Source organism: Brettanomyces bruxellensis, chromosome 6 (genome assembly GCF_011074885.1).
Source record: "Brettanomyces bruxellensis chromosome 6, complete sequence".
Taxonomy (NCBI): domain Eukaryota; kingdom Fungi; phylum Ascomycota; class Pichiomycetes; order Pichiales; family Pichiaceae; genus Brettanomyces; species Brettanomyces bruxellensis.
The window spans coordinates 1,127,519-1,143,971 of record NC_054687.1 but is presented as its reverse complement, the minus strand read 5'-3'; the positions used below and the strand labels follow the sequence as shown (position 1 = coordinate 1,143,971).

Below are 16,453 nucleotides of genomic sequence, written 5' to 3'. Positions count from 1 at the left end.
TAATAAGGATTTACATAAGCTCCAGGTCCAAGCAATAAACATGATATTTAATTGTTTTCTTTGGTCTCCCTTCTTTTCCCCTCTTCTTTTTTTTATTCACCTTTCCTATTTGCAACTCTTACCACACCAAATACCGGCCAGCGTTCCTTCATGAAAAATCCACCAGCAACTACATTTAATGTCGTAACGTCAAAAGATTCATTATATTTGTACAAGCTCACAACTTTGCAACATCCTCCATCTCTACATCCTCATCTTCCTCATCAGCAGCATCATCAGCCTCCTGTGCCCTCTTTCTCTCCTCTTCCTCCACTTCGTCCAAAGAAAGTCCCTGCTGAACTTTCCTTTCCACTTCTCTACTTTTCTTGTACTCATCCCTCAACCTGTACTTTAAGGCATAAGGTCCGCGTCTCTCCATAACGGCAATGTTCTCAAGACACTCCTTCAAGTACACTTCCGGCTGGTTAGTCTTCTCCTTCAATCCCTTCATCGTCCAATAATCGTACTTATCAAACAATTCGAAAAGCACCTTCATCAAAGCCTTCTTGTCCATACGGGAAGCACGGCCTTCAGTCTTGGCAGCCTCTCTCTTAGCAGCAAGCTCTCTCGAAAGGGTAATAGTAGATCCTGTGTGTATGTTTGGTCCAGCTTTTCCCTGCAATATACCTGTGTCGACATTTTTCAAATAATTAATATGCTTTCTCTTAACCATGTTAGTCAAGAACCTCTTCTGAGCCGCCAACTTTAACTTGTTGTTTGAAACTAACTTTGTTGGAATCACTTGGCACTCATGAACAACTTTACCCACCATCTTGGTCTTTTTTGGAATCGTCTTCGCATATGGAACAAAACGTTTAAATTTCGACTTGTTTTTCTTCACATACTTGTCGGACCGCGTTGTTCCCATTCCAGAATCCGGCTGCCTTCTCCTGTAAACTTTTGTTCTTCTTGTCCACGTGGCTGCATGATTTAAAGCCTCCTTATTCAGACTTCTCAGCTTTGGCTGGTATGGCATATCAACCACTTGTGTTCGGTAGAGAAGTCTGTGCTTGAAATGGTCAAATTCAGTCTCGCTAAATATGTATTCATTGTTCACAACTTTCTTTGTAAGTCTTAGCTGGTATTCCTGGTCAAGTGCCTTTTCTTCTGGAATCTTATCGTTAAGTTTCAAGAAGATTTTGGGCGGCGTCGTACCTTTTTGTATCTTTATCTGTCCCAATTCCTGCCCATTCATTAGATCTTTCTCTTTCCATAGTCTTGCAAGCTGTGGCGTTAACTTGACAAGCCAAATTGGGTCTTCAGTGTCTTTTAAATTCAAGTCTAATGTCTCTCCTGTTTCTTTAAGGTCTTCTTCCTTAACATCTTCAATTCCACTGGGTATCGGCATTCCATCCTCATCATACTTCACATTTGCGTCATCTAATTGCCCATCTTCTACAGGGCTAGCAGATTTACTCTCAAGATCAGACTTTTCTGCCACATTATTAGTGCTTGAGTCTTCCGTCTTGCTGCTGCCTTCTGCACTAGTATTATTTCCATCAGTTGGAACCAAGTATGGCTTCTCCGCTTTCACTCCAATTGTGGCATTCTCTTCTTCTTTAACGGGGCTGCTCATATCTCTAGCACTGTTCTATTAAGGTGTGGCAGCTTGTACCAAATAAATCTTCACAGCTGAATGTAAATGATGTCTTCGAATGTCAAACATGAGGAAAAGCGAGTGTGACTGAGAAAAAAAAAAAAAATAGAAAATCCAACATGACTACCGTCAGGCTGTGCAAGAATCAAAACTGCGATCTGACAAAAAAAGCAACTAGATATGGAGTGGAATTACAACAGATGAAAGTTTTCTTATATTGCAAGTCAAAGGAAACATAAATCGGAATAGAGTATGGACTTTGAAGAATTACTACAAGGTGAAATCAACAAGAAAAAGAAGGTGATTGAGGAGTCCCAAAAGGGAAGAGAGTATGTGAAGGCAGTTGATATTGAAAAAGAAGAACTTAGAGAACAGCAACAGATTGATGAATTAAAATTGGAGGAAGAGCAAAAGTTGCACAAGGGCTCAAAACAGCACAGGTTTGAGAAGGGAAACAAAGAAAGTGATGAGTCTAATTTTGTGTCATATTATGGAGTAACAAAAGCAAAAGAGAAGAATGAACAATTATTGAATGCAGAGATTGGATTAAGGAAACTGAAAGAACCAGTAAGGAGATACGGAGAATCGGATAAGGATGTGATAACACGGTATAAGAAGTTTAAATATGGGACTGCGGAAAATGAGGAAAGGATAGTGGATGAGAATGCAACTAAAAGTGAAAGTAAAGGCGAAGATAAGAGTGAGAATAATGATAAAAGTAATGAGGATAAGACTGGGGAAGAAGATGAGAGTGAGAAAGATAATAGTGAAGTGGTTAGAAGTGAAAATGTGGATAAAGACAGAAACGATATTGAAAATATGGATAAAGACAGAAACGATAATGATAATGATCATAAAGGCATATGCGAGAATGAGAGCAAAACTGAGGATACCGAGGAAAATAAGAGTGAAGAAAAGCGCAATTATGAAGTTGAAGAGGATGATCAGAAGGAGGATAATAATAGCACAGATAAACATACTAATTCTCCTGTTGAAAAGCATACAGAGCTTAATGTGGACAAGAATAAAGAATCGATAAAATCTACAGGGCATACAAAGGATACTGATATGATAACATCAACGAAACCCGAAGAATCAGACGCTGTGATCAAAATTGAAAAAAATGATATCTCGAAGAATTTACACAAGGCTGCGATGGTATGCCGAGAATATATTAAAAGTGTACTTAGACAATGGGAGGAAAGTAATAAAGCTATAGGAAATAAGGACCAGCAAAAAAAGCAGGATGCACTTCTTTTGGAGACAAAAAGATGGTTGGTTCCACTACTAGTAAAGATCAAGCGAGATGAACTCGACCAAGACCTTGCGATCACACTTTCCACAACATTGTATAATCTCCAGAATGGAAAGTACATTGAAGCAGAAAGCAACTATATGGAGTTGAGTGTGGGAAATGTGGCCTGGCCAATTGGTGTGGCTTCAGTGAGTATTCACAGTAGAGCCGCTCAGGCAAGAATAAATGGTGAAAGTGGAGGAATCAGTAATATCATGAAGGACGAAAAGATGAGGCGTTGGATTCTTGCTGTCAAAAGGGTCATGAGTTTTGTTCAAAGAAGCGAGAAACTTCCACTGTATGAGAAATGAAGACCAATAAAACGCAACCTGTTTATTTATGATTTGAGATTCGTAAAAAAAACGCAATTTCCTAGAAGGTGTGTATATCAAAGTGGTTGTTAAAAGACTAGAAGATCCTGCTTCTGGCTTAGTTCAGGGTTCTGTGCCCAGAGCCACTGACAACATCATCACTAACAACAGTTGGAGTGAACGGAGCATCTGGTATGGAATACGAGTCTGAATCGGCAGCATTATTCACGTATGCCATTTCTCCAAGGAACACCTTGCCTCGTCCATTATTATTCACATTGGAATTATTTTGAATATCATATTCACCTGTTGTATCAGCTTTATGAGGCTTGTTGTACATGTCATAGAAGGATTGTTTCGGCTTGCTGTATGAGGTATATCTCTTAGAGGAGATTGCCATATAAACATTTTTCTTTGCTGGTACTTGGAGCATTTCGTACTTTCTAGCAAAGCACTTAGAAGCAAGATTTAAAGTAGTAATAGATTTAGTCATCATATTGGCTAAGATATTTATAGTTTTCGAAGTTGTAGCTAACGAGATACTGACCGCCTTTGCAAATTGCGCATTCCATGTAAGATGATTGAAACAAAACTACAAATGTATCCCTTTTTATACCAATGAATCATGGCTTCTTCTTTTTCTCTAATGAATGCATGATCTCCGGGATTATGAATTGGGCATCGGGAGAACGGAGTATGTGACGCACGAGGATCCATTTTAGCGAGTTATTTTTTTTGTATCCATAAGAAATGGCTCATCGCTTTATTGTTTTCCCCACAAAAGAAATTTAGTCATAATAAAAATGGCCCGCATGCCCGAATGTGGTCTCTGTCGGCCTCAGCTGATAAGACAGAGGAGATCCACCCGGAACTAATCTTATTATTTTTTTGTATCTTCAATTTGGCGTCTTTTCTAAGCTTGCTATCTGCATTTACAAAAAAAATGATGATCTAAATCTGATTGAATCAAACTCAATCATTTAGACTGACATTTTTTTGAACAGTGCCTGGCCTATTTTAAGGATCTAATACTAGAATAATAAAGCAATCTCTGTTGAGCAATGCTTCGGCTTTGAAATATCATTTTACTAAGCGCTGAAAGCATCAATTAATCAAACTTACCCGAAAGCAATTAAAAGGTCTAAAGAAATGGATTAAACGGGAAAATCTGTTTTTTCGTTAACATATCCTTTCATATAATATTACCATGAACCATTTGAATAATTCATGCGGTATTTTTGGTTTGAAGTTGTTGTGTAAATCAAATGAAATGTAGTATCCCCTTTTCGCAAGCTTAATTCTTCACAAAAAGCAATAAAAACACATTGCAAGTAGATAGCTTTCTCAACATAAAATCGTGGATTATGAGATATGAGCTGCAAGCACCCATAGAATATTGAAAATACTCTTATAAATCCAAGCTATGTTTAATATGATTACGATGTTTGCCACAAATATAATCCTCTGACATTTCCTAGGCTTTACACTATAGCAATGTTCTTTGGATTTTTCTTTTTGCACAGCCAGAGTGTATTTTCTCTACACGCTGTTCAATAATGTCACTTTTTCCTAGCAAATAGTGCCAAATACCTGAATTCCTCTTTTTGTATTATTTGAGGAATGATCAAATACATGGCCTATGTGGTATTTTCGCACATTCCTCCTTGGAAAAGCGGCAGACCCAACATCGTCTATTGACGCGACTGCGGCCAACAAATCTAGAATCTTGTTCCAACATCAGTACGTAAGTTTCATTTTTCTTCACCTATTTAGGCTACCACTTTTTGAGTTTCAGTTTTTTGCACAGCCAAGCTAAGCCACCAATTAATACCCGAAAAAAGTTTATAAAGGAAAAACATTGTGGAATTTGGCCAAATGTGCACTAAATGGCTTGGGATTAATGAATAATATAATAGACCGATAAGCAACCACATTAATACCAAAAAAATTAGACAGAAAACAAAAAGGTGTCATTTAACAAAGACTAAGCCCGGACAAAGTTAATGCAAAATGTATATGGTAAAGCTTCATATCGGAGTGGTAAACTGTATCAACACAACAGCTCGTATATAATAAACATTAGATAATCCGAGCACTAAACCAAGATCACTAAATTGAGACGAAAAAAAAAAGGTGCAAAATAAAGCTAGCCGTACAGTGCTAGAACTACTGTCCTTTCCGCGTGGAGATACCACACATTTTGGGCAAATTAATCCCGAAGTTATCATTTTCTTCGCTCGGGTTCGATTACATTCCGCGTCAAAATTTCCTGTTCAAAAAAAAAATAAAAAAAAAATAAAAAAAAATAGAGCTAAAATTAACAAAAAGAATTCCCCCATAATTTAACGTATATAAAGTGCGTATTGCCCTCTTGAAGCCAACTCACTCCTTTAATAAAAAATTAGGTGTCCTTTTTTTTTTAGTCTTTCTCTTTCTTCACGCAATAAACTTCAGGCACAAAACAGCTTTTTTCATATTGAGCTATTTTGTGACAGCACACACACAAAACTTAAATACACACACGCATCACTCGCTAGTATCATATTAGACTCAAATTGTTCAATATGGCAACTAAACGCTCAACGAAACCTATTTCTCCTGTTGTTTTGTCAAACGGCAAGATTGGTACTCTTCCACCAAGGAAGAGAGCCAGAACAAAAGAGGAGAAGGAGCAAAGGAGGATTGAGAGGGTTCTTCGTAATAGGAGGGCAGCTCATGCCTCGAGAGAAAAGAAAAGACGTCATGTTGAGCAACTAGAAAAATATGCGAAGCAGCTTGAAACTTGTTTAGCGGCATTTTCAAAGGCTAATTCGCAGCTGCTTGAGTCTCAGAGACAACTTGTTTCTAAGCTCCAGCAGGCTAACATAGATTATTCTGATGTGAGTCTAGGTGTCAGATCTGTTAAACTTGTGAAGAGACCGGAAAATCTGGATCTGGATTCAAGTTCGAAGCCTTTAAAGAGAAAGAAATCGAAATCTGATATTTCTACTCCTAAAGAGGAGTTGAAGACACATTCGGAAGCTCAGAGTGAAGAACCGGAGAGCTCTCCGGACTCTTTGTCACCTTTGCAAGATGCAAGTCCCAGTGGCTCGCGTCTAGTTCAGGAAATCCCTTCTCCAGATTTTGAAGAGGGTGACTTGATGATAACAAAGGGTAGCAAAGATAAGAGTCAGCAGGCATTGAAGGAGCTAGAGCTCGAACAGGGAATATTGTCACCACCACCTTCTACTTCCCCATCGAAGTTTAAGCTTAATGATGACAATATTATGAAACGCGAGTTTTCAAACTTGTTTGATGACGATGTTCCAATGCTTAATGATGAAGATTACATAAACAACGTGTTTGGCGGCGAGAGTATGGTCGCCAACCCAGAGGATAGAGATCTTGCTGGTGACAAATTGCCAGTGGATATCGTTGATCAGAACGAGGGAGTGGTTCCTACAAGTGATATGGATTACCTCGACTGCCTTAATGAAGTGCATCATTCAGCAGTATTGATGTTACTCACGGTGAAACGTTTACTATTTTAAGATGTTCAGCTTTTTTTCCCTAAGATTGTGCGAGTGCGTGTGTGTATGTGTGTGCTCCTGAAATTTGCGTCCCAATGTTAGAGAAAAAAAAAAGCTGAACTATTTTGAATAGTTTCATCGATGGTCTGCAGCACCATTAATGGCGGGGGATATAAACAGTCCATTATCATTTGAGGACATTCCTTATAATTAAGTTTCTGATCATTCTTCCTCTGTCGTGGCGTGCTTTTTAAATTTTTTTATCAGCGCTTGCTATTGTACTTGTTTGTGTTATCTTATATTCTGGTTTGGCGTGTCTGGGAAACGTGATTTTAATGCGGGTTATTTTTAGGGTGGTTAGCAGTTTCGTTTGTTGAGTTTCATATATGCCTTCTTTTTGCTTTGGTGTTTGGTTAACTTATAGTGATGTTGTGCAGTTTATTCTGTTTTACTTTTGGGGGCATTGTGGCGCGCTTGAATTAGCTGCGACTGGCATTTAAGAGTAATTTACATGTTTGACTGTGTTGCGTTAAATTTTGAGTTTATCGGGCGATCAATTGTCGAAATTTGGCAAGTGTTGAATTTGGCTTTTGGTATTGCAATCATCTTCTGTCTCTAATCCACGTTGTGCCCAGACATTTTTGGTCTAATGACATCCTAGTTTGTTTTTTATTGTTTGTTGGCTGTGTCCTTCATTCCAGATTTGTTGGTTTATCTTTTGTGTTTGGTATTTTATTTTATTTAGTTAATAAAAGGGGTTTAATTTAATATTGGTTGTAATGTAAATTCAAATGTAAACAGATTTATTAATAATGTCGTCGGTTTTATGGGATTAAGTAAATAACTATCGTAAACATGTACCTTTGTAGTAACCAATACTAAGTCTAGCCCTTACTCAGTTGCACATCCCAAAAGTGTCCTAAATCGCAATAAAATCTTCCTACTTAAATTAATCCTACATCTTGTCATATTTGCCAATTTATTATATTAGTATGTATCAATCAAACACCAACTTAAGCGCGGGTAACCTTCAAAGTTGGTGGAAGAGACTGGGTCAACTTCTTAGCCTTGGTTGCATCGTTAACAATCAAAGTGTACAAGTACTTGGCACCTCTGATCTTGAACTTCGTCTGCTTGAAGGTTCTTCCCTTAGCATTCAACTTGTAGTTGATCTTAACGGTGGCCTTCTTAACGTCAGCTCTTCTGGCAAGCTCAACAAATTGCTTGATATCGGTTATTTCTCTCTGCAGTAAAGTTAGAGTTGTTAGTATTTGTCTTGTGTAAAAGTCCTAATAGGATATGGAAAGATTCGCATATTTTGCATGATATTGCATGATTTCATTTGACAGCAGGATAAGATCATGTTGATATTACAGAAAACATCACTCAACTTTGGTTGAAGTGTATCCCAAAAACAATTTTCAGTCGGCCCTTTCTAATTATTCACAAAAAGCCTATTTTCTAGCATTCAACGGACAACCTTTTGTTTTCCAACGTTCTGAGCATAAAGTACCCATCAAATTGAAAGTTGGTATGGTCTTCAATGTTCAATCCCCTGATTCAACCCTCCTCATTTACTATAACCAAATTTGCTTCCCTCAAGATGTTCTTTAACTTTTGAAATCACGTTGAGAATTATTCCCATATCAAACTTTCTGCGGCTCACCACAAAAAAACATCATATACATACAGCCATCTTGTGTACTATTGCTAATCAGTTGATTGATTGATTGTAATCACGAAGTAGAGGGAGTGTGTAGGTATCTAGAAATTTGCTTGGATTCTTCAAAGCCTGAAATTTTTCTTCGTCAGGTCGAGCCAGGGCTGTGAAAGTGGACAGCTCTAAAAAAAAATCAAGAACGAAAAAAAAAGGTGCGCCAGGGTACGCCAGGGTCGCATACCCTCATCAATTGCACGTGATCATTTAATTAATAGGCGTACTGCAGTGCGATATGATTTATTGGCCCTTTAAAGATAAGCTGTCGATAAAGCTGAATATTCTAGTTATCATGCATTCACGGATGGTAAAGCAATCTGCAATCTGCATTGTTCGGAAATGTCTCTATTCAAGAAGCGTAACGTTCAGAAAAGAGGGATTAATAAACGGAAAAAGCCCGAAAGTACTGCAAAGTCCATAAAGTTACGAAATGTGCTGAAATCAAGAATTGAAAGTCATAGCGATGATAGCGAGGAGGAAGAGGAAGATCTTCAACCATTAAAAGTTGGCTTTATACGAAATGGTGTCCGTGATGTGCATCAAGGGAGCAATGTTGGAAAAGATCAGTTAAGGAGCATAAGAAAGGATGAGAATGATAAAGATTCGACTGATAACTCTAAGAAAGACAAGGACGCCAAATTTGCTAATAAAAAGCCTGTTAGTAAATTATTCGATCCTGACCGATTGGCCGAGGATGAATTAAAGGCGAGAAAAGAGCAAGAAAGCTTACAGAAAGCCCTTAAAATGCCGCAAAAGAGAGATAAGGCGGGAGATAAGATTTACAATGGTAGTCTGAATGGAAAAAAGGTGGACAGGTGGAAACCATCATCGATCCACATCAAGGCTAACAATGCTGTTGATTATGAGCGTGATGTGTGTAAGGATTTCCTCTTGAATGGATATTGTGGGTTTGGAGACAGCTGCAAGTTTCTTCATTACAGGGAAGAATACACACCTGTCAAGGAGAAAAAGTCTAGGGAGTGGGAAGATGTGGCAAAACGGCACAAGAAATTTTGATAGAGTAATGTGCATAGATAATTGTACAATAGTATGGTGGTTAATGATATTTTTACTAATGGTTTATCGGGTGATTCTTTATTCAATGTCTGCGTAGTCGTTAAAGTACAAATACATGAATGGTATATGAATGTGGAGAACTCTCATGCGTCGTCGATCGACTTCTTTATGCGACGCTTGATGTTGCCGACATTCTGTTCAAATGATTCACAGAACTGTTTGGTCCATGGAGACTTTAAAGCATTGCTATCCGCTGTTTTCTGCTGTGAATGATGTGACTGCTTTGACTTGGCCGTTATTACTCTGAATGCAAGTCTCTGCAAGCTTATTTGGTCAAAAGAGAGGCATTTCTTCAAATCCGCAAGATCGAGCTGTTCAGTATATCTCGAATCAATGATGTTAACCCAGACACCCAAACCGACGTCAAAGGTGTAGAGGTCGCCGTTTGTGAGTCCAATGAGTGGAATACCATTGGATGGTAAAAGTGAAACGGATGCAAATTTGACTTTATTCTGGAACTTTCGGCGGTGGCTGTCATACTGAGCAAGAGGACTGATCAATGGTGACAAAGAAATGCCATCAACTATAGCCAGGCCAGCCTGGAGATTCCAAGTGTAAACAAGGCCGTCAAAAGTGATAGCAAGCAAAAACTTCCCTGCTGCCAGCAAGTGTGAAAGCTCGCTTCCAAGTTGTATAGGTGGCATAAATTGTCTTCCTGTCTTAGTTAGTATACTGATACATCCAGTCTGAGTAGCAATTGCCCAATACTCGACCATGTTATGCGAACTGCGGGCTTCGAACTGCGATTCTGCCACCTGTTTCACCTTCCCGTTCACGAAGTACTCCATTGTCTTCTTGGATGCCCCAACACAAAAAGCTGTAGAGACAACTGGTTGACCTACTTCTTTTCGAGGCACACTATCTTTCTGATTACGAACTTCAAGCACGTACCTAAATGGAGTACCATTCAGGTTGCTTTTCTTCTGTGCGACGATTGTATTTGGTAATTTTTCAATGTTTGCAGAGGACTCGAGAGCACTGTCAGCCCAGAATGCCGGATACCTGCCAAAGTGCTTCAATCTTCTCGATGCCAGGCTTGATCTGGACGGCGTTTTGTGCTTCCTGGGTGAATTCAAAAGAAGTAATGGCGGGAATCCGCCAGATGCACCACCTCGCACTTTTCCGGCCAGTGAAAGCTGGTTTCCGGACGAGGAAGATGAAAGCAAGCTGGAATTTGAGAAGTTGGAAGTGCTCAAGGAGCTTGAATTAGAAGGAGGAAGTTGAATAAGATTGTCACGAACACCGGAAACGAGTGTTTGAAGACCTGCCTTTGGGAGTCGAACAAAAGGCTTAGCAAAGAGCTTTTGTGCAAGTTTGATCGAATCAGTACTTTTAGAGAGGCCTGATCTGGATGCAAAAGAGTTGGTAAATCCAGAAATACCGGATGAGGACGATATAAGCGTCGGTGTAACCCGTTTTTTGCCGGATTTGGTCACCGACATCTTCTGAGAGCTCAATGTGAGCACGTTTATCTTTCTGTTTGGGTGTTTTTTGGACCGTGGGACAAGCACGTTGATTGCAGGCTTCTTAGACATCAGAATACTTCTTTTCTGGGGCTGGGATGTTGAGGACGGCAATGCAAATCCGCTCTGGCCATTTTTACCAATGCCGAAACCTCGTGCAGTCATCAGTTTCTCCATACGAGAGTTTACTGGTGTTTTTCCTGCGAGTTTCCGTTGGCTATCTTCTAGAAGAAGCTGGTCAACACTTTCCGGGAAATATGCACTCTCTCTATCTGCTCCGTACCTGTGTAACTGGGCGGAATTCTGATTGAGTGGAATTGGGGTGCCCAGTTCATCTCTGCCAAAAAATGCAGTCGTTATCGATCCATCTAACGAACTGAGAAAGATAATGCGGCCAGATGGATCCCAGCATATATCAGTAATGGTCTTGCTGGTCAGATCTCTTGCAACAACTAGTGGTCTTGCCGAGGCTGTGCTCCATATCACAAGAGATCTATCCTGGCCACCTGTAGCAAGAATAGTGGAAAAAGACGATGGAGGAGAATTGGAAGCCGGTTTGGGTGACAAGGAAGAATGTGTTCCTGACATTGCTTTTGACTTCGAGTTTTCCCTGCTTCTGTTTACTTCATCTTCATTATTTTTACCTTCGTTCTTTCTACCTGCATTCTTTCTATTTTCATTCTTCCCATCTTCGTTCCTTCCACCTTCATTCTTTCCATCTTCTCTCTTCCCATCTTCATTCACCCTGCTCCCGCCCTCGCTTGTCGAATTTACGCTATTAGCCGAGCTGGCATGGTTCCTTTCCTCGCTCATCCGTGCACCAGATTTGCCATGGTGCCGTTTGTTTGATCGCCCTCTGTTCTCTTCGGGCAGGCGATACAATCTGGGAGAAAAGCTGCACACTTCACAAGGAAGCTCATGTCCCAGAAGGGAGATATCTGAGAGCCAGGAGCCTCGCTTAACTATTGCAACAGAGCACATTCCGCCATTCACTGCATTGGGAGCTGCAATATACTGCCCATCCGGAGACCACGTGCATCTCCTGTAGTATGTAGTCAATGGCGTATTTTGGAACGGTTCCCGGACTACACTTTCGACGGAAAAGCTTATCTCAGTCGGTGAGGACCGCCTGTATCTAAAAATCCTCATTGTTCGGTCATCAGAGCACGTGGCAAAGTACTTGTTGGCAGGATCGAACGTCACCCCCTTGACATGACTCTCGTGAATATCGAACCGCTTAATTTTTTCAAACGTTGTGCCTGACCACACTATGATGGAACGGTCGAGGCCTACTGTAACCAATATAGACGAATCTGGAGCCCATGCCATGTCCTGGATGTCGTTATCATGTGCAACAAGTCTTTTTCTCACCGTCCAGTGCTCCATCTCGCCCCCGTTGCCCCCTGAGTCAAGCCCGAATGCTGAAGAACTGCCGCTTATGCCGTTTTTCAGCGATTTCCTGGCTTCCAGAGCCAGCCTGGTGGCCTCTTCATCTTTTTCCCAGATTAAAAGAATCCGATCATCGGATCCAGACGCCAAAAAACGGCCATTTGGCGAGAACTTAAGGCACGTGACCGCACCTGTGTGGCGACTCATCGAACAGAGGTCCCGGCACTCACTTGGATCCTGTGTAATTGTCTTTTCACTGCTTTTATCAGATCCGTTCTCATCACTGTCTGATGTTATTTTTGGCCGGATCTTGCCTGATTTGTCATGCTTCGCACTGGAATTGGCCTCCAAAATGCTATGCTCGTATTTCCGGAGTGTGTCAATTGACCATATTCGAATCTTGCCGTCCAATCCCCCTGATGCTAGTCTTTTACCATCGGCACTAACTGTGATGCAGTAGACTTCATAGCTGTGGTTACTTTCCCGATGGGCGAGCCACGGGAATTTCACAATATGCATACCGGATGGATCTGCAAGCTGCAATGCTTTTTATTGAAAAATGGTTGTGGAAAGGGGAAATACCGGCAGAGTGTACTCACCGCCTGTAAACCGTGTTCGATCAATGGTAAACACTTAAGACTAAATAAGTGTAAGTAAGCGACAAAAATAAAAAAATGAATGTAAGAAAAATAGCGTGCAAATCCGCACACCATATTGTGTGCTGAGTCATACGTTTTATGCTGTCACAGTTCAAGTTGAGCACTGCCATAAGATATATGATAGGATATTTTATCTTATACCATGCTGCATATACTATCAGATACTAAGCAATAACCCATACTATATGTATTGTAGTATCGTTAAGCTATGCCATCTATTATAGGGTATTTCATGTTCAACATACTACGCTAAATACTTGTTACAATGTAGCAATATAGTTTAATTATACCCGGAAGCACAGCTCCCAGCCGATAAACATGAGCACAGACTCCCACACATATATAAGCAGATGCTTGTGCCGTATTTATTTCTAAGCAGCCATCTACACAATCACAATTTGAAAATATCCTTGACAGCGTCACCAAACCGGTGAATACCAACATCCAACTTAGGAAGATCAACAGCAGCATATGTACCTCTGTAGAAGAACTTGGTAGTCTTGGACAGCTCGCAGTCAGGAACGTTGAACCAAGATCCTGGGATCATCAAAGCACCTTTCTCGATGGCTTTTTCGTAAATAGCGGTTTCAAGCTTCTTTGGGTCACTATCATACTTTGTGGCAAAGTCAGGGTGCTTTGCAGCATCGATCACAACGGTGAAGAACATACCGGCAACAGGTGGAGTCCAGCTAACAACGTCTGGCATGTATTTCTCGAGGCAGTGGATGGTGAAGTCTCTCTTGATGGTATATTCCTTTCTGAGACCAATCAACCAGTCGATGTAACCATCCTGGCCCCATCTCTGAAGCAAACCATTGACAATTGACTGTGTGAAACCAGAGGCAGACTGGATAGTCACCTCATGAACACGAACATACCTCTCTAACAATTCCTGCTGAGCAATAATCCATCCCAAACGAGTACCTGGACCAAGCACTTTAGAGCATGAATCCAATCTGACAACTCTACCCTCAACATCTATCGATAGGAATGACTTGACAAGCGATTTCAAGAACTGCTCGTGGGTTGGAACAGGCAGTTTGGTGGCATCTTGCTCCTTGCTGTATTCACCATCTGTAGGAAGTAGTATGGCTCATCTTCAATAATGATGAAGTCGTACTTGCATGCCAAAGCGTAGATCTCCTTTCTTCTCTCGTTTGACAAAGATGAACCAGTTGGGTTCTGGCCAGTTGGCACTGTGTAAAGAATCTTAGGCAATGGCTTTGAAGAATCCCAGTTATCGAGAATTTTGGCCATTTTCTCTGGGATAATTCCATACTCATCCATTGGCACTGGCACGAAGTTCACGTTAAGAGCACGTGCAGTCTCTATAGCTGACGAAAAGGCATGCTCCTCAACAAGAACGTAGTCATTAGGATCACAGAAAGTCCTCAAAGTGGCATCCCAGGCCTCGGTACTACCAATAGTGAGGATGATGTCCCATTCCTTGTATGGAGGATGGTGAATAATCTCTGTGTGCTCCCTGAAGAACTCCTTTAGCTCAGGTTGACCGTCCGTATGTCCATATTGAAGAGAACGTGCCAAAGGAATATCCAACTTGCCTGTTGGGCCTTTTTCAAGAATTGTTTTAACCTCATTTCCGGTCACCGATGGCTTCTCAGCAATACCGGCAGGAGTTGTGAATGGTGGAGCTGGTGATGATGCCTCAATCTTCTCCCAAGGGAAGTAGTCTGCCATAGGCAAACCTCCTCCAAGGAAAACGATGTTATCTTTTCCGTAGTACTTGAATGCTGATTTTAAAGGAGAGTTCTTTCTTCCAGCAGCCTCCTTGGAGAGGTGCGATCTCAAATTCTTGATAGCCATCTTTTATTTGTTGTGTTTATGCCAAACTTAAATATGGAAGAGATGAAGATATTCGGTGGCAGTCTTTTTTTTTACGAAAGCCGTGAATTTAGCAAACTGTGCACAGCAGCTTTTGCCATGATATCTGGAAATCAAATAGGTTTATATAATTCTACGCGCTAAGAGGCCGGAGAGGTTCTCGACAAAGAAAAATACAGAAAAAAAAATTAAGGCCACGACGAAAAAAAAGTTTGAGCGAGAGAAAAATTAAGTCCGGGCTAAAATGAGATATGCCGTAAAAAATGCCAATGCATACATAATATAATAGTCATCATCTACAAGTGGTACGCAAAACAGTTCCAATATCTTCATTCGTGTTGGTATATTTCATGGTAACAAATTAGCAAAAGTGTAAAAGACAACAGTCATGTTCAGGACTCACTGTGCTTCGTTTCCAAATTTACCATTGGCTTAATGCTTCAACTTCCTTTAAATGTAGTTGTTCCTTTTACTTAAACAGTTGGAAAATTTGGTGTCTACATTATTGGTCCCATTCAGCTGTCCACGCCGGTATCGGTATACAGCGGGGACAATCGGTTATCTCAAAGCTCAAATCGTATTGTTTTCCCCTTTCCATGACTAAATTTATCCATAGAATAAATTTTGATAGTTTCTATATTCGCGCTATTTCCTTTCCTGGAGGGTAAAGATTTCGGCTGATGAAAAAAACAATGCAGTGTCGAAAGAACAGCTGGGCTGCCGCTATCATGTATTTTGGAAAAATATCGGTTATTTTAGCGATCGCCCTATTTTAATCATCCAATTAAATTTGTCACTGGTTATCTTTCCGTTAATTAAAAATTACTTTCCTCATGACTTTCCGGACGAAAGGTTAAGTACCATATTCTAACAAATCGCCTTAGTGGATACGATCCTCAGGTTATACGCACTGTGTACTATGTTGGTATTCACCAATTTAATCAGGTATTTATTCATAAAGGAATTTCTGAGTGTTAGTAATGGAATCTGAAATAATTCAAGCATTGGTTCTGCCTATTCCTTCCCATGCTTACCGGTAAAAAAAGTCTTCCCCACATGAAAAAAGCATTTAGAAGAGAAAACTACCCCTGATATTTCATTATCGAAAAGCCGCAGCATTCTCCACAGTCAACCAATAAATTCTAGCAATCAGTAAGCACACAGTCTCCAAAAACTACAATTATATCATCACTCCACCTCATCGCAAAGCCAGACTTTCGACACACACACTTTCCAGTGGTGTTGATCCGATCCAACGATTAAAAAATGCACTTTACCAGCAACAACGCCAGAATTGGCATATATCGCCTCTTCCGTGTCTTGCCAGCAGCATTTGGGATGGTCCTAACGGTCTGGTTAAATGCAATGAGGCACAGTATTAAATTTTTGATACCATCTTTTATTCAATCCAGGTCAATCCTTAATGCAACGCCATAAAGTTCAATTTGTGTTAACATTTTTAACTTCTCGTAGTCTTGCAGCACAGCATATGTGAGCTCATTGAAAACAGGGAAAAGTTCAAGCTTTTGGCAATCTTCATAAAAGTAAATCTCACC

General features: G+C 40.4%; 8 protein-coding genes across 8 annotated transcripts; 3 read left to right on the top strand and 5 right to left on the bottom strand.

Moving 5' to 3' along the window:
• Window positions 1-217: 217 nt before the first annotated feature.
• BRETT_003926 (uncharacterized protein) lies at window positions 218-1,615 on the bottom strand (the record flags this gene model as incomplete). The annotated part of the gene is made up of 1 exon (XM_041282426.1): window positions 218-1,615. The coding sequence occupies one exon, from the start codon at window positions 1,613-1,615 to the stop codon at window positions 218-220; it is 1,398 nt and encodes a 465-aa protein (XP_041136265.1).
• A 273-nt stretch (window positions 1,616-1,888) lies between these two features.
• BRETT_003925 (uncharacterized protein) lies at window positions 1,889-3,241 on the top strand (the record flags this gene model as incomplete). The annotated part of the gene is made up of 1 exon (XM_041282425.1): window positions 1,889-3,241. One exon carries the CDS (start codon window positions 1,889-1,891, stop codon window positions 3,239-3,241), a length of 1,353 nt encoding a protein of 450 aa, XP_041136264.1.
• A 118-nt stretch (window positions 3,242-3,359) lies between these two features.
• On the bottom strand, window positions 3,360-3,734 carry BRETT_003924 (uncharacterized protein; the record flags this gene model as incomplete). The annotated part of the gene is made up of 1 exon (XM_041282424.1): window positions 3,360-3,734. The coding sequence occupies one exon, from the start codon at window positions 3,732-3,734 to the stop codon at window positions 3,360-3,362; it is 375 nt and encodes a 124-aa protein (XP_041136263.1).
• A 2,071-nt stretch (window positions 3,735-5,805) lies between these two features.
• BRETT_003923 (uncharacterized protein) lies at window positions 5,806-6,771 on the top strand (the record flags this gene model as incomplete). Its single annotated transcript, XM_041282423.1, has 1 exon — window positions 5,806-6,771. The coding sequence occupies one exon, from the start codon at window positions 5,806-5,808 to the stop codon at window positions 6,769-6,771; it is 966 nt and encodes a 321-aa protein (XP_041136262.1).
• Window positions 6,772-7,763: 992 nt separating this feature from the next.
• Window positions 7,764-8,446, bottom strand: RPL38 (60S ribosomal protein L38; the record flags this gene model as incomplete). Its single annotated transcript, XM_041282422.1, has 2 exons — window positions 7,764-7,994; window positions 8,441-8,446. 2 exons carry the CDS (start codon window positions 8,444-8,446, stop codon window positions 7,764-7,766), a joined length of 237 nt encoding a protein of 78 aa, XP_041136261.1.
• A 360-nt stretch (window positions 8,447-8,806) lies between these two features.
• On the top strand, window positions 8,807-9,484 carry BRETT_003921 (uncharacterized protein; the record flags this gene model as incomplete). The annotated part of the gene is made up of 1 exon (XM_041282421.1): window positions 8,807-9,484. One exon carries the CDS (start codon window positions 8,807-8,809, stop codon window positions 9,482-9,484), a length of 678 nt encoding a protein of 225 aa, XP_041136260.1.
• A 143-nt stretch (window positions 9,485-9,627) lies between these two features.
• On the bottom strand, window positions 9,628-12,915 carry BRETT_003920 (uncharacterized protein; the record flags this gene model as incomplete). The annotated part of the gene is made up of 1 exon (XM_041282420.1): window positions 9,628-12,915. The coding sequence occupies one exon, from the start codon at window positions 12,913-12,915 to the stop codon at window positions 9,628-9,630; it is 3,288 nt and encodes a 1,095-aa protein (XP_041136259.1).
• Window positions 12,916-13,446: 531 nt separating this feature from the next.
• On the bottom strand, window positions 13,447-14,879 carry BRETT_003919 (uncharacterized protein; the record flags this gene model as incomplete). The annotated part of the gene is made up of 2 exons (XM_041282419.1): window positions 13,447-14,116; window positions 14,176-14,879. The coding sequence occupies 2 exons, from the start codon at window positions 14,877-14,879 to the stop codon at window positions 13,447-13,449; spliced, it is 1,374 nt and encodes a 457-aa protein (XP_041136258.1).
• Window positions 14,880-16,453: the final 1,574 nt, after the last annotated feature.